The following is a 17464-nucleotide window of genomic DNA, read 5'->3' on the forward strand; positions in this document are numbered from 1 at the left end:
ATTTGTACGCTTAAAACTACAAAACATTGCTGAAAGAAATTAAACACATAAACAAATGAAAGACATCTCATGTTCATGGATTAGAAAACTTAATCTTGTTAAAAGGACAATATTACCTAAAGGGATCTATGGGTTCAATACAATCCCTAGCAAAATCCCAATAGGGCATTTCTACATAAAGAGACAAAAACCATCCTTAAGTTCATATGGAATCCCAAAGGATCCCAAATAGCCCGAGTAATCTTGGATGTATCTTGAAAGACTCACATTTCCTAATTTCAAAACTTGCTACAAAGCTACAGTTATCAAAACAATGCAATACTGACATAAAGACAGACATACAGACCAATGGAATAGAGAGTCCAAAAATAAATCCTCAAATGTATGGTCAAGTGACTTTTGATAAGGGTGTCAAGATCATTCAATGGGGAAAGGGCAGTCTTTTCAATAAATGGTGCTGAGAAAACTGGATATCCACAGGCAAAAGAATGAAGTTAGAACCTCACCTTATACCACACACATGAATTAACTTCAAATGGATCAAAGACCTAAATGTAAGAGCTAAAACTAAAAAAAAAGAAAGAAAGAAAACACAAGGGACAAACTTCATGACACTGGATTTGATGGTGAATTTTTGGATATGACATCAAAAGCACAGGCACCAAAAGAAAAAACAGATACACTACGCTTCAAAATTAAAAACTTTTGTGCATTAAAGGACACTATTAAGACAGTAAAAAGTCCCCAGAAGTGAAAAAAAAAATTTGCAAATCATATACTGTATCTGATAAGAAATTAATATTAATCTAACTGAGCTTCTAGTCCTAACTTCCAATTTACAGCAAGATAGGATAGAGGAACAACTTAAACATTAATATGACTCAAAAAGTAGACAAATGCAGAATATGAGATATTCTAAAAGAGAAATACCCTGGTAGGAGCGTTGTGTAGGATTAAAAAAGACTGAAGAGACAACAAAAGGCAATATGCAAACTCTGACTGGATCCTGGATTGTGGCTGGGCTGGGGTTAGAGGAGATCTTTAAAAGACATTCTTAGGATAATTAGGAAAATATGAGTCTACATATTAAGTGTGATAATAGTATTATAATTATGCAGGAAAATGAACTTACACTTAAGAGATGCATACTGAAATAGTTAAGGGTAGTGTTAAAGATGTTTGAAACTTATGTTTAAATGGTTCTGCAAAAAAAGAAAAAGAGAGAGAGAAAATATGGCAACAATGTCAACAACTGTCAAATTTCAATGGAAGGCGTATGGGTGATCATTGTACTTTCCTTCCTCTTTTCTATAGATTTGAAAATTTTCAAACTAAAAATCTTGCAGTAAAAAAGCTGTGGGCCACTAAATTGTGTATAACTTTAAATGATTAAAATGGTGAATTTTATGTATTGGGAATTTTATAAAGAAAAAAAATAGAGGCCAGGCAAGGTGACTCATGCCTGTAATCCTAGTAGTTTGGGAAGCTGAGGCGGGAGGATCACTTGAGCTCAGGAGTTCGAGACCAGCCTGAGCAAGAGTGAGACCCCTGTCTCTGCTAAAAATAGAAAAATTAGCTGGGTGTTGTGGTGCAGGTCTACAGTCCAAGCTACTCTGGAGGCTAAAGTAGGAGGATCACTTGAGTCCAGGAGTTTGAGGTTGCAATGAGCTACAATGATGCCCCTGCACTCTACCCAGGGCAACAGAGTGAGACTCTGTCTCAAAAAAAAAATTAAAAAAAAGAGAGAGAGCAATCTGTGGGTGTCTGTTTATGGAGCTATTGTGGAATTGTTTTTTTTTTCTTATTTCAGCATATTATGGGGGTACAAATGTTTAGGTTACGTATATTGCCCTTGCCCCCCCCCACCCCGAGTCAGGGCTTTAAGTGTGTCCATCTCCTAGACAGTGCACATCGCACTCATTATGTATGTATATACCCATCCACTCCTCCCCACCGCATCTGCCCGACACCCGATGAATGTTATTCCTACACTTAGGTGTTGATCAGTTAAAACCAATTTGATGGTGAGTACATGTGGTGCTTATTTTTCCATTCTTGGGATACTTCACCTAGTAGAATGGGTTCCAGCTCTATCCAGGATAATACAAGAGGTGCTATATCACCATTGTTTCTTGTAGCTGAGTAGAACTCCATGGTATACATATACCACATTTTATTAATCCACTCATGTATTGATGGGCACTTGGGTTGTTTCCACATCTTTGCAATTGTGAATTGTGCTGCCATAAACATTCGAGTGCAGATGTCTTTTTTATAGAATGTCTTTTGTTCTTTTGGGTAGATGCCCAGTAATGAGATTGCTGGATCAAATGGTGGTAGTTCTACTTGTAGTTCTTTGAGATATCTCCACATTGCTTTCCACAGAGGTTGCATTAGTTTGCAGTCCCACCAGCAGTGTATATTTTGGAATTGCTTAGACTGCTCTGCACAGTGCCATGTGCATCAGCCATGGCATGAATGGTGTCCCCTGAAGTTATGTAATGCAACGGCACAGGTACAGTGGTGGTCTCATATTGAGACAGAGTTAGGAGGAAACACAGAATCCTCATGCAGAATTGGAAAAAAAACAGAATAATGTAAATTTACCTTTATATAATTGATAAAATTATTTCTATATAATTGTTATTGTCAATTTATAGTGCATAGAAGGCATAATGACTTGGCCAAAAGTCAAGCATAGCCTCAGTCTCAAAAGTAAACCAAACTATGCACACACCTGGGTTCACGGATGGAGGGGGTGGAGGCGGGAGGGGCCGGCCTTCTTTAATGGCCAGTGAACACTGCTTTGCTGATCGGATCGCATTAATGAAGTCCTCATGCTGTTGTCTCCAGTTAGATTTCCTCACAGGTTGAGACTGTAAAAAATAAAACCAACAAATACTACCCTTAATCACGATTTCTTTTTTTAAAAGCTGGGATTTTGAATTTATAGGAAACAGGACTGTGAAATTTGGAGAAAAAAGAATTTGTTTTTCAAAAGAACTACTTAAAGAGGTTTCGAAAATATAGTAATGAAATTTGCAAGACACAAAAGTGAGGGAAAACACAAAATAAAATTCAGAAAAACATACTACAAAACTTTAAAGGAAGACAAAAATAATATTAAAAGTGACTTTCTTCCCAAGTTAATTGCTAGATTTAAAGCTACTCTAATGAAAGTATAAGCAAGATTCTTTCTGCCACATCTGGGAAGTATCTGGAATATATTTGGAAATCTAAGTGAGCAAGATTGTAAAGAAAACGGTAAAGGCAGATGACACTCACGTGACACTACACCGCACTATCGAGAAAAATGAGGCCAGAAAGCCCAGACATAGGCTCTAGTGAAGAACGTAATAAAGAACAAGAAAGAAGATGTCAACAGTACCTTGGACTGAGGAGCCTTCCTCACAGTAGGAATGTCAGTGCCTTGTAATCTTTGCTTCAAGGAATTGAAAGGTTTACGCTTTTTGTTGAAGAGTTTCTTACATATTGGTCCGTGCCTCTCCTAGAAAAGGAAAGGTGGGGATTGGGATTTTAAAAATGCACAATCACAGAGTTTTTAATGCCCAGGTGTACTTAGCCCTCACTACGGTTTCTGAGGGTTGCCCCTCAGAGCCTACCTAGTTCATTCTCTAACAGATCACAGCAGAGCAAATCCATCCGCCTCTCCTCACCTGTGTCACACAAAACTAGATACTATGTTTGGGCAAAGACAATAAAAGGCTTTTACCGCTGCAGAGACTTACTTCAAATTGGGTTTTATATATTTGACTCAAACTTGGGCAGTATGCTCTTTACTCCAACCAGTAGTCCTTTAAGAATATTTCTGGTACAAAAACTGAGGACCCAACACATAGATATTTGCCTGTGTGCTACCCAATAAAGTCTGTCACTGTGTCACTGTGGGTTCTTTTCCTTCTTCCTCAGTGGACATATAACACGTGATAGCTAGTATTTATACAGTTGCTCTGTCCAATCCCCAAAAGTACACGCTCTGTGAAAATCACTGCACCTGGCTAACAAGAAGCCATCCCATTTTAAACTAAAGGAGAGAGAGAGAGAGAGAGATCAGATCACTTGATCAAATGTTCTCTGTAGCCTAGAGGTAGGCTGAGGAAGTGACATTCAGGAGTACCAAGGATATGTTTGACATTTAGAGATTCCCTCTTCAAATGGTACCTCCCGGGTCTCAAACCGATTCTCGGAGGGGGTCGGGGGGGCAGCTCTGGGCTGGCAAAGGCAACGCTGGCACACCGGTTGCTTGCAGGGCCCTAGCAGGCTCTGTGTGCTCCCCCTCTAGTTTCAGGAAGCTCTAACCACAGTTAACGAATGAGTTCATTTTTGAAATTCCAAGAAAAATAAACCTACAACCTCATTTTGTTGTCTCTGGTCCCAAACGTAGTCAAGCTTATAATCCAAATGCTTTAAATTTGATATGTTTCCTTTATTGAAAATGGCCTAATTAATAATTGCATTACGATCTTAGATTTATTTTTTTTTAAGCAAAACTATCTTTCTTGGGAATCTCTTTATAATACTGGAGGCTACCACCTGTTTGATTCCCTAGTTTTGAAATAAATCAAGCTTTTATCCAGCTTTATGGCCATCAATCAGGGGACCCGACATGCAGTTAGCTTGAATCTGGATAACAATTACATCTTGGAACAGGCCTCACATCCATGTATTATTTTGTTCAAATGGTATAAAAACCCTGGAGTTGGAAGGTTCTGTATACGTGGCAAAGCAGAAAACAGGAAGGTTAAAGGACTTGTCAGAATTAGTGACAAATTTGCGGCTAAAAGCCAAGTTTCCAGATGTCTGAAATTCAATGCTCATTCCTCTTGACTAGCTAATTTCCCTGGTGCTTTGGCCTTGAAATTTGAATTTTTGATGCTTAAAGAAAAGGCGGAAGAGCCAAAACCTCTCAAGGGATAATCGACTGTGCCAAGATACTTCCATCTGCCATCGTATTAGGAGCACCATGTTTAATAGGGTCGCTTTTGAATGAAGCGGCATCCATCAGCCTCGGTGTCCTCCGGGCCCGCCAGCCATAGGTTATGTACTTCTCTTCCCTAGCTTCCCTCCACATCTGTCTTTAATCTTTGCACCGCCGCCTCCTCACTGACTTGACAGTTCATTTAGCGCCAATGCAACACATCTACAAGATGTCTTTATGTTTACCAGAACATCTGCTGCAAAGCGTCTTCCACAGACTTCACAGGGAAATAACTCCCGATTGCCATCTGCGTAAGATTCAAGAGTACATTATGTTAGTTTCGTGGAATTGCCTGGCTCAGAAGAAATGACTGACTGGAGGTGACCTCAATAGCTTGACATCTTCTTTCTTTTCCCTCCCCACCAACTGCTTCCTCCGCTCAGGAAGATCCTGTATACACTCACCTGTGTTTTCCTATCCTAGTAGAAACTTCTCACTTCACTAAACAAGGAAATTCCATATCCTTCAGGCAACCAGAATACAAATTATTTAATATATTCCTTTTTTTTTTTTTTTTTTTGACTAGAGATAGGGTCTCCCTCTGTCACCCAGGCTGAAGTGCTGTGGCCCGATCCTCCTGCCTTAGACTCCTGAGTTGCTGGGACTACAGGTGTGACCACTGCACCTGGCTAATTTTCCTTTTTTTTGTAGAGAGAGGGTCTCATTATGTTGCCAGGCTGGTCATGAACTCTTGGGCTCAAGTGATCCTCCTGCCTTGGCCTCCCAAAATCCTGAAATTACAGGCATGAGCCATCGTGCCCTGCCCTAATATATCCGTAAACGGAGTGCCTAATGGCTTTGCTTTAGACATAAGTACAAAGTTAATATTTTAGTATAAAGTCAGTTATACATAATCCAATAACAACATCTTAGGATTCCTACTAGAATATACGTTCTGCAACGGCTGAGACTGTGTCTACTATATCCCAAATGCCTCAGTGTATTTGACTCATAGTAAGGCACTCAATACATACTGGTTGAACGTATGGGCCAAACAAGAATTGAATTTCTACCATAGAACCAATCATTCACTCAATAAATAATTAAGTATCTTCTATAAGCAACTCTGTGGAAATATTGAGAGAAACTGTACATGAGTCCAACACAGAAAAGGAGAGGAAGTATGCAGATAAATTTTAAATGAAGTTAGAAAAGTATCATGAGAAAAGCAAAACATTTTGGAATTGTGAAAAAATAGTTTTACTTGGTATTACTTCCTTTTGGTTCATCTGGAGTATATAAAGATTAAAAAAGCAGTTTGAGGTCTGAGTATGGATAATTAGTCTAATTATATTTGACTAATAATCTGGGCTTTACTCTGCAAGCACGGAGAGCCGTCAGGGACACTGAGCTGCAGGAGATTCACGTGACAGAGACAAGAAGGGATGAATGGATCAGGGGTCAGGGGAGAAGAGGGGACTTTAGTTAAAAAGCAGAAGTGGAGGCCTGAAATGGAAAGGAAAGAGGACATGGGTTTGCCGTGTCAAAGAATCTACAGCATGACTAGATTTTGGCGGGGGGAGGGCGCTGGGAGGCGGCAAAGAGAAGAATGCTGAGGATGGTGCTAGGTTTGGAGGCAGAAGGACTGAGAAGATGGTGGGGCTGTGGACGGAACTAGAAAACTTGAGAAAAAGGGCCATCTTACGAAGAACAATGATCTCAGCTTTGGAAACACTGAGTAGAAACAGAGTCGTCCAGCCAGCAGGATGGAAATGAGGGAGGTCAGGGTTAGAGACACAGATGTAGGCCTTGAGGAATGAAGTAAAGGCATGATACTGCCAGGGAAGAAGTCACGGAAAGAGAAGTACAGAGATGATCCTTAGGGAAACTTACATCTAAGGGCCAAGAAAACGATGATGATACGCCAGCAGGAGAAGAGGAGAGAACAGGGTCATGGAAATCAAGGAAAGACAGTCTGAGAAAGGCAGGCCCGGTTAACAGGAAGCAGATGGTAGCCTGCTACAGACGTGGTTGATTTCAGTGATTTTTTTCTCACATCTGCTAATTGGAATTGTACTTTCAACACAGGTCATCCATCAAAGCACACAGAAATACCTCTCTCGCTCCCCATTCTTTTGGCCTTCTGACTCTGTAAAACCGGGAATTAATTTATTTTTTTCAGCAAGGACACCCCAACCCTCCACATACTTATTAATGAATAAGATCCATCCTGATTATTAAACTGCTGCTTTTTCTAAAACATTAGTAAAGGATAAATCTATTTGTGTGAATAGTACAGTAACATTTGCATGGGGCTTTCCTATTCCCAAATCCCCTTTCCTGTGTTATCTCACGTGCTCTTCACAGGGACCCTGTGACACAGGGTTGGTACTTTTTTATTTTACAGATGAGAAAATGGAGGCTCAAGGACAAGCAACTTTTCTAAGACCACCAGTAGTAAGTGGTAACACAGATGCAAAACTGAGCCTCTATCTCTACGAATATTAAGACTATTGATTCAGTCATCACCATAACTACAGATATGTCAATACTTACCTGCAAAGCAATTCAAAGCCCCTAAAAGATCGATGACCTTTGGTTCAAATCAGTGAGTTTTAATGAGTTTAAAATAATGATAGATACAATATGACTCAATTCAACATTTGGATATAGATGGATCATCACATTCTGAACCATATTCACCTTGGAAGCTTGACTACCGGGAAGGAAGGGCACACCTGCTTAGCCAGCTGAATCAAACATGGAGATCAATGAAGTCTATGGTGTTTGTTACAGTACACTGAATCACGTGGAATGTGATTGCTAGAACTTTAAAAGAACCCTTTGAAACAACCAAAATGCCTTTTAATAGGTAAATGGTTAAACAAACTGTGGTATATCCATACCTTGGAATATTATTGAGCAATTAAAAAGAACACTATTGATAAATGCAACAACCTGGATGGACATCAATGCTGAACAAAAAAGCCGGTCTTTTTTTTTTTTTTTTGAGACAGGGTCTCACTCTGTTGCCCAGGCTACAGTGGCATCAACCTAGCTCACAGCAACCTCAACTCCTGGGCTCAAGTGATCCTTCTGCCTCAACCTCTCGAGTAGCTGGGACTACAGGCATGCACCACCATGCCCAACTAATTTTTTCTATATATTTTTAGTTGTCCAGCCAATTTCTTTCTATTTTTAGTAGAGACGTGGTCTCGTTCTAGCTCAGGCTGGTCTCAGACTCCTGGCCTCAAGTGATCCTCATGCTTCGGTCTCCCTCCCTGCTAGGATTACAGGCGTAAGCCACCACGCCCGGCCAAAAAAGCCAGTCTTAAAAAGGTCACATACTGTATGATTCCATTTGTATAACATTTTCAAAATAACAAAATTATACAGATGGAAAACAGATCAAGATTGTTAAGGGGTAGGGATAGTTGGGTGGGGAGGAAGGTCGTTGTGATTAAACAGGGTAGAATGAGGGAGATCTTTGTGTGATGGAATAGTTCTGTTATCTTCATTGTGGTGGTGGTTATGCACGTTATAAAATGGCACAGATGATCAGGCACAGTGGCCCATGCCCATAATCCCAGCACTTTGGGAGGCCGAGGTGGGAGGATCACTTGAGGCCAGGAGTTTGAAACCTGGGCAAAATAGTGAGACCCTATCTCTACAATTAAAATAAAAAAATTAGCCAGGTATGGTGGTGCGCATCTGTAGTCCTAGCTACTGGAGAGGCTGAGGCAGGAGGATTGCTTGAGCCCAGGAGTTGAAGGCTGCAGTAAGCCATGGTCAGGCTGCTGCACTCCAGCCTGGGTGACAGAGCGAGACCCTGCCTCATAACTAAATAAATAGATAGGTATAGACTATGAACATACATTATATCACTGTCAGTTTCCTTATTTTGATATTGTACTATAGATATTTAAGATGTAATTTTGGGAAAATTGGGTAAACGGGCATAGGGATCTCTCTGTGCTATTTTGTAACATTTTGTAAAACTATGTCAAAATAAAGGGTTTTAAAATATTAACTAGAGGTTGGCAAACGGCAGCCAGTGGGCCAAATCTGAGGCTTTGTGTTTTTGTAAATAAGGTTTAATGGGAACATAGCCAGGCTCATTTGTTCATATATCTATTGCTGCTTTCAGACTACAACAACAGAGTTCAGTAGTTGTAACAGACTATATGACCTACAAAGCCAAAAGTTATATACTATTTGGCCCTTTACAGAAATAAGTTGCCAACTGGTAAATGAGAATATAGTAATTAAAAATGATTTGTAGGAGAATAACATGGAAAAATGTTAATGATATATTTTATTCTTATATTTACAAAAAAGATTGGAAGGATACAGAGTAATTACCTTTGAATAGTATGAATAAAGGTGAATAGTATCCTTTAGTTTTCTGCATTTTCAAATTTTTTACAAAGATTATGCATAACTATTTTAAAAATCAGAGCAAGTGATTTTCAAAAAAATATAGAACCTCTTTAATAGAAAATGTTCTAAAACAGTATCAACTTAGCTATTTGTCTTTTCCCTCTCTACTTGGAGTCATACTTGATAAGTTATTATAGTGGCTCTTATTTTTAAACAATAGTTTATAATCTTTGAAATTTTTAAAAATGAGGAGAAGAAAGTGACCTGGCTGTGATAAACAGTTTTGCTTAGCACACCAAAAAAAAAAAAAAAAAAGCATTACAAAGATATCAGTTCAAGAGTTTTGTAAGAAGCATAGAGAGAATTAGGGCCAGAATGAAATGGAAAAAATTTCTACTTTTGACCAGATGTTTTCTGCCTCAGCTGGAAGTTAAGAAAACTTTGTAGAGACACTTACCAATCCACATTTTCTTACAAAGTCATGGTAGAGAAGAAAAAGGGAAGACATTTCTTATTCAGATGTCAGCAAGTCAAAGAAATCTTAAGTTCTTTGCAGTCCAGAACATGTAAAAATATTTAGCAACATCAACATCTTCTGAGGTAGTATGGCAAGGGGGTGGCACAATAGCCTCAAGTTATTAACTTATCTCAGGAATATGAGTCATGAGAAAAGAAAAGGAATTAAGACTGAGTTAATGGCTTTCAGGTAAGGTCTTCTGGGAAAAAAAAGACAAAAAAAAGGCTAAGTTAGGATGGCGGATAGAACACCATCTAATTTTGCTTTCCTCCTAAATCCCCAATAAACCTACAGGAAAGGGGCATAGAAACAGGACCACAGGACAGGGAGGAAACAAAAAACCTAAAATTTGGGAAGCTGATAGACATGGTAACTGACTTGGAGGACATAAAGCTACATCAAAATCCACTTCCCAAGCTGACAGTAGGGGAGAACTAAGAGCCATTCAGATTTACACTGCAGAACCTTATAAATCATGGGAACCTCTGGAGCAGCATCCACCTCTGTGACTGGGGCAGGTGAATGAGGAGGAAGAGACAGCCAAAATATGGAGGACCAAGGGGAGAAAGTTGCTTGAAAATGAGATTCCTAGATCACATGCCTCTCTAGCCCTGCTTCCCCTCTCTCCATAAACCCTGATGGCTGCCCTTCCCCCTCCCTAGCAGAAGTCTACTTTTCTGGAAATCATAAAAGTCATCTGTGCAAAGGAAGTCAATATTAGGCACAGCTGAAGGCATGGGCACTATAGCAAAATCAAGTAGATAGGTATAGATATATGTATATAGTTAATCCTCATTATTTGTAGCCATGTTCTGTGAAGTCACTGCAAGCACTGAATTAGCAAATACTGAAACATTGCTCCTAGAGGAAATAGAGGGTTAGGTTCCAGTGAATACTGGTCACATTCGTGTCAATGGATCAATACAAAAACTTGTGTTGTTGCGTTTGTGTGTAAAGACACCTTATTTAATATATATTGCTGATTCAATGACATTGAACTCACGCCTGAATGAAGGTTACCTAACGCACATTATTTTCTCCTTAGGCACATCACAACCTTGCACTTACACTAGATGGTCCTTCAGCACTATGCATGGCGGCCATTTTAAGCAGTGAAATCGCCAAAGAAAAAGCACAAAAATGCGGCACCGAATAGTTCGCAAGCAGCACACTTGTTTACAGTAGAGTGCTGAAACAAGAAGGCAGAAACCTCAGCTGGGAAAATGTGTGTCAGAAGGCGCAACTTTTTTACCACTATATGCATATCCGCAAATGACTGTGAATGTGCCACGTGTAATGATGCTGGTGTTATAAGTACGTTTTTAGTGAGTAGGTGAATCTGCAAATAGGGAATCCACAAATAATGATGTTCAACTATATATGCATATATATATATGCACGTTCAACTTTATATACACGTATATGGGTACGTATATATGATCTAGTGATTAATCTCATGAATAGTAATACTGAAAGCAAAGAATACCATGCCCATTTTCCTCTACTTGGTTTACAGAATTCTGCCTGCCAGATCCTTACCTTCAAGGCAGAATGCAACTTCCCTGGGAATATAACCATTCCACGATGAAACACCTAAAGATACCAATATTGGGAAATTCCCAAACAGCTCACCCAGACCACCCTACGATAAAGTTCAGTCATCAAATGCTACTTACTCATTCAGAATTTCCAGTAGCTTTTTCCTCCAACCTTAATCATCAGCAGCCAGGAATTTCCAAAGATCTAAGTAAAGACTCTAACATGTAAGTCCAAAGCAGACAAAAAAGCAATTTAAAGGAAAATTAAAGCGCTTAGAAATTAAAAGAGGTCTTATGAAAGCAATGAAAAGACTTCTGACCAGGAAGGAAGCGGCCGCGCTGGGCTGGGTGGGCGCAAAGATGGCGGAGGGGCGGGCCCAGCGGCGGGCAAGCCCATGTGGCGGATGCCTTTGTGTACTTCTTTTTTTAAGGTTTTTTGTTTGTTTGTTTGTTTGAGACAGGGTCACACTCTATCGCCCTGGGTAGAGTGCCGTGGCATCACCCTGGCTTTCAGCAACCTCAAACTCCTGGGCTCAAGTGATCCTCCTGCCTCAGCCTCCCGAGTAGCTGAGACTACCGGAGCGCACCAACACGCCCGCCTAAATTTTTTCTATTTTTAGTTTCCCAGCTAATTTCTTTCTATATTTAGTAGAGACATGGTCTGGCTCTTGCTCAGGATGGTCTTGAACTCCTGAGCTCAAGCAACTCTCCCCCCTTGGCCGGGAGAGTGCTAGGATTACAGGCATGAGCCCCCGCGCCCGGCACATGTGTCCTTTTCTTAAGCCTTTTTGAAAGTCTCGTGGTAAAATAACCCCTTTCAGAGCCATGAGGGGTTCAGAAATGATAGGGTCCAAATCCCCCTTTTGCAGCGGGAGACCAGGCCCAGACTAGTACCGGCTGCTCGGTGTGCGGGCCAGGCCTCTGGAGAGGTGCTGAGGCGCCCTCTCCCTCTAGGTGGTGGTGGGACAGGGTCACTCGCCTTCCTGGTCCTGGTTCGGGTTCTCTCATCGTGACACTCTGCTTCCAAAAGCCGAAAATTCCTCAGAAATAAGTCACCTCGGGTCCTCTTTAACCTTACCTCTGGGACCAAAATTGTCACAAACTTGAGACTAAAGGGATGTTTTCTTTCACCGAAATGGTGATTTTTTTTTTTAATTGTAGGTTTTTAATTCTTTGGCAGTGCTTAAAATGTGTGAAAATTCATGACCAGATTTCCAATTGGAAAATTTGGCAAAAGCGGACCGGAATCCTCAAGCAACAACATGGGCTGCTCCATCTCCTCTCCCCTCCTCCCTCTCCTCCCTCCTTCCCCCCCCAAAAGGAACAACTGGAAAGAACCTTCTGTTCTCTTTGCCACATGCACAGAAACATATATTTACAGGGAGAGTTTAAATTATGTGTTATTTTTAGGCCTGGCGCAGTGGCTCACCCTGTAATCCCAGCACTTTGGGAGGTAGAGGCAGGAGGACAGCTTGGGGCCAGCAGTTTGAGACCAGCCTCGGCAACATAGTGAAACCCAATCTCTACAAAAAAAAAAAAAAAAAAAAAAATTGTTTTAATTAGCAGGGTGTGGGTGTCATGCACCTGTAGTCCCAGCTACTCCAGAGGCAGAGGTGGGAAGATTGCTTGAGCCCAGGAGTTCGAGGCTGCGGTGAGCTATGATGAGGCCACCATACTCCAGCCTGGGCAGCAGAGTAAGACCCTGTCTCTTAAAAAAAAAAAAAAAAAGTTTATTTTTACAGTATATAAAAATAAAACCAAATTAATATCAAAAAAAAAAACATGAAAAAACTCAATAGAAGGTTGAAAGATAAAATTAGGCAAATCTCCCAGAAAAGTAGAGTAAAATGGCAGAAAAATGGGAAAGAAACATAAGCGAATTAGAGTACCAGTCCAGACAGTTCTGTTCCAAATAATAGGAGTTCGAGAGAGAAAAAGGAGAAAATACAAGGAAGGAAATACATTTTTAACAATTTCCAGAAGTGAAGGACATTGGGCTCCTGGTTGAAAGGACCCAGTACGATGGATGAAAATAGATCTATAATAACAAACATCATTGTGAAGTTTCAGAACACTGAAGAGAGAGATTCTACAGACTTCCAGAGAAAAGACCAATTACATGCAAACTACCAGGAATCAGAATGGCTTTAGATTCCCAAACAGCAAAATTGGAAATGGAAATTAATGGAGAAAACCTATTAAACTTCTGAGGTAAAATAATCTACAACTAGAATTCTATACACAGTCAAGCTATCAATCCACCTGAGAGTAGAATACATTTCTAAACATCCAAGTTCTCAAGAAGTTTACATCCCACATATCCCATCTTATGAATTACTGGAGAATGTGATCTGCAAAAATGTGAGTAAAAGATACAGGAAAAGGCAATTCAATATTGGATGGAGAGGAGGACACTCTCAGGATGACAGCTGGTACCAGAACTGGAGAGCAACTGTTCCAGGATGGAGATATGTGATTAAAGAGACAGACATATTGAAGCTAAGACCACCATGACCAAGACATTCACTGCCTTTGTAATCTCGGGACAGCATAGCCAAGGAAATCTGATTCCTATTCCGTTCTGTACTTGGCTTGTTTGGCCCTGTTCCAATGAAGTGCCTGCTCTCCCCTTTATATCCTGATGTCTAGATCAGCTGAGGACACTCATTTCACTCCACAGGAAGGCTCTGCATTGATCATCTCTTGATGGAGGTAGGTCATGGTGAGCTTAGCAGCAGAAAATATAAAACAAGCACACAATACTCTAGGCATATTTCTGCAGACCCAGGATGCCCCAACTGTGGTAACTTGTGTTTCCTAGGACTCACTTATCACCTTGCTCACTGACATCTGCACATGTAACTCTTGTAAACTCTGGAAGCAGAAGTCATACCCAGGGACTGTTCAGTTCATCATCTCCAGGACACTTTGATCTAATAGTAGCAAATATTGTCCTCATAAAGCTAGGTTTGTACTTGTTTCTCAGTTATTCAAAAATAAATAAGATATTGTGTTTAGACATACCATACAGGTGGTTAAAAAAAAAAAAAGGAAATGCTTAATACAGATATTGTTTCCTATCCAGAGTGTATGGGACCAAAAGTGCTCTGAATTTTGGATTTTTTGGGGGTTTTGGAATATTCGCATATACATAAGATATCTTGGAGATAGGACCCAAGTCTAAACACAAAATTTGTTTGTTTCTTTTACCACCTATACACATAGCCTGAAGGTAACTTTATACAATACTTTCAATAATTTTGTGCATGAAACAAAGTTTGTATTAAGTACCTATCTGTGGAATTTTTCACTTATGGCATCACGTCAGCAGTCAAAAAGTTTTGGATTTTGGAGCATTTCAGATTTTGGATTAGGGATGCTCAACCTGTATAACAGCCTGGATAGTACCTAAGAGTTACCTGAGGGGAAAGAGTTAAATGAAAGTGAGGATGGACCTATAGGCAACTATGTTCTATTTCCTAATTTGAATAGTGGGCATGTGTTCTTTATACGTTCTCCCGTATGTTTCACAATTAAAATGTTAAGGCCATTAGAATTCTTACCTTCTCTTGCCCTGTAATAGGAACAAACAAGCTTGGTAAAGCATACCAACGTCAACACACATGAAGAAGCAACATAAAAGTATTGAAATGTAACTGTAAAGTCACAAAATGGCTAGGAGTTCTATCCTTCACCTGAGCTAATCTGCTGACATCACAATGGAAGTGTGGATACAGGGCATTATAGGTAATATACACAAATGGTAACAGCATTTAAGATACTTAGACTCCATGGTGTGAAAGCGACACACATTCGGTAGCAAGTGGTAGACCACTCTGTGACGCTGGGGCAGCAACAGTGAGCCGCCCCTCCCATCAGCCACATGACCAAGAGGGCAAACCACAGATACTCTACAGTGCACTGTGTTGCCAGATGACTTTGCCCAACGGTAGGCTAACGTAAGTGTTCTGAGCACGTTTACGTTTAAGATAGGCCAGGCTAAGCTATGACATTCGGTGGGTCAGGTATATTAAATGCATTTTGAATTCACCATATGGTTTTATTGGGACCAACTTACATTGGGTAAGTCAAGGAGCATCTGTGGTACTAAAATATGACAAAGTGGTTTTAAACCAATCATGGACAGTGCTTAAACAAAGTAGGTTTAAAATACAACAGACAGATTCCTCATGATTCCCGCCTCCCCACCCCACCACAAGATCTCTCAGGCCTTTTTCCTGGCTAACTCCAGTGAATCCAGGTCCTGTTCCAGGTTTATGTAATTCTCTTCTGAAACCCTTTCCTGTCTCTCCATTAATTCATACACTACTTAGTGACCGTATACCAAATGCAAGGCAATGTTCTAGAGCCTGGCAATAAAGCAGTACACAAAATTTTCTGTCCTCAAGGGAGGTTTGCTCTAGTGAGAGGAGACTGAAAAACAGTCCCCTATGCCAACAGGTGTTCTGGAGAACATAGAGCAGGGAGGGAGGATAAAGGATGCAGGGGAGGGATGTATGTGCTATTTTTATATGCATGCTCAAGGAAAAGCCTACAGAGAAGGTGACAACTGAGCACCAACCTTGAAGAAGGTTTGTCTACAGTAAGAGCACTTCAGGGGGAACAGCAAGTACCAAGATCCTCATGAGAAGCGGAACTTATCAGAGACGATATCATGAGTTACCGGTCACTGCATATACTCTGCCCCTCAAATGATGTGGTTCCTGAACATAAAAATCCTCTTAACTCTTTGGACTCACAACACTTAGCATGGAGCTTTTATGTTCAGTTCCCAACCATTGTTTATAGATAACTAAAATATTAGAAAATTCATTAAAATATTATGAATTTGTTCTCCAGAATAAAATTAAGATCTTTAAGCTTGGAGTGTAATCAGCCTAAATAACAATATGCTTCATCAAGACTTGTGGGTGGCTGAGTCACATTCTCTTAGTTGTAAAATATATATGTGGACTTATACCCTCTGGGTCAGGTACAGTGAAATTAAGCAGCTTCTAAGGTGGAATTTGGATAGCACCACAACAAAGTAACATCCAATATCTTTGGTTCTGAAAACCTTTAACTGAGAAAGCTACCAAAATAAATGGTCAATTCTTTTAAGATTTACACTCTCAGTACTAACATAAACCATCACCTGACCCTTTGCTTCGTAGGCTGGCATTTAGATACACTAGCTCCAATATCCTACTTCTGTAATGACAAGCTCTCCAGCTAAGTTTTTTCTAATCAATGTTGGTAAAATATCCAATGCTATTGTTTTTTACAACTCTTTTAAAAATTCTACAATAATTTACTCAGATTTAAATTGATAATACACATGGTAGAAGTAAGTACCTACTACTATTGGAAAAGCCACAAGATTACAGATGAAGACACTTTCTAATAATTTAGATAACAAATACAGCTCACCTGCCAAAAATGGTCCTGACCCAGCCATTCTGAAGTTCCTAACTCATACCCAACAGTCTCCACAGATTTTTACAGCCCAGTCCAGGTAAAAACATATTAGTTAGGGACACATGAATAGGGGCCACTAATTGTCTGTTACAAGAAGTCACAGTTTTCACAGTTTACCAAATAATTAACAATTGTGATGGTGTCATTGCCTAATCCTTGAACAAGTTTAAAGAAGTTAAAAACAACTTCTCAAAAACAGGGAGTTTTCAACTATGTATCTTAAATCAAGTATGAATGGTTCCAAACATTAAATAATGTTGAAAAGACAAGCTTTCCAGTTTAAACTGAAGTAAATATTTCTGATTTTGAGCTAGGGACTCACTGAAGCCAAAGCTTTCTTGATTATTTCTTCTACTATTTGGTTTCTTGACTTCACTGTTCCTAAATCCCAAAAGCAAGTCATCCAGTAATATGACAGGAAATATGAGTCCAAACAACCTTAATATTCATTTTTAGCATCCTTTTTGAAATAGTTCTTTGTATACAGCAAGGGAAAACTTAGTTTCCTACCAGTGGAACCTTTTCAGGAAAACTCATCTTACCACTGAACAGAATAAACTCAGCATTTCAAAATTGAGTTTAACCAGGCCACTTTTCTACTTACAGCAAATT

The 17464-nt window shown here is 39.9% G+C and overlaps 2 protein-coding genes across 2 annotated transcripts in view; both read right to left on the reverse strand.

The window, feature by feature from the left end:
- The window catches only part of ZC2HC1B (zinc finger, C2HC-type containing 1B), a 49704-nt gene extending 32759 nt beyond the window's left edge, over window positions 1-16945 (reverse strand). The window contains exons 1-4 of the mRNA XM_012655536.1: window positions 16805-16945; window positions 5185-5246; window positions 3389-3508; window positions 2738-2876 (exon numbers count right to left, since the gene is read on the reverse strand). Of these exons, the coding sequence (XP_012510990.1) occupies window positions 2738-2876; window positions 3389-3508; window positions 5185-5246; window positions 16805-16832 (349 nt within the window). The 5' untranslated portion in view covers window positions 16833-16945. The remainder of the gene's footprint in view (window positions 1-2737; window positions 2877-3388; window positions 3509-5184; window positions 5247-16804) is intronic.
- LTV1 (LTV1 ribosome biogenesis factor) overlaps window positions 16940-17464 on the reverse strand; it is an 8575-nt gene continuing 8050 nt past the window's right edge. The window contains exon 5 of the mRNA XM_012655521.1: window positions 16940-17007. Coding sequence (XP_012510975.1) covers window positions 16940-17007 — 68 coding nt within the window. The remainder of the gene's footprint in view (window positions 17008-17464) is intronic.

This window comes from Propithecus coquereli, unplaced genomic scaffold, assembly GCF_000956105.1.
Source record: "Propithecus coquereli isolate 6110/MARCELLA unplaced genomic scaffold, Pcoq_1.0 Scaffold48, whole genome shotgun sequence".
NCBI classification, from domain to species: domain Eukaryota; kingdom Metazoa; phylum Chordata; class Mammalia; order Primates; family Indriidae; genus Propithecus; species Propithecus coquereli.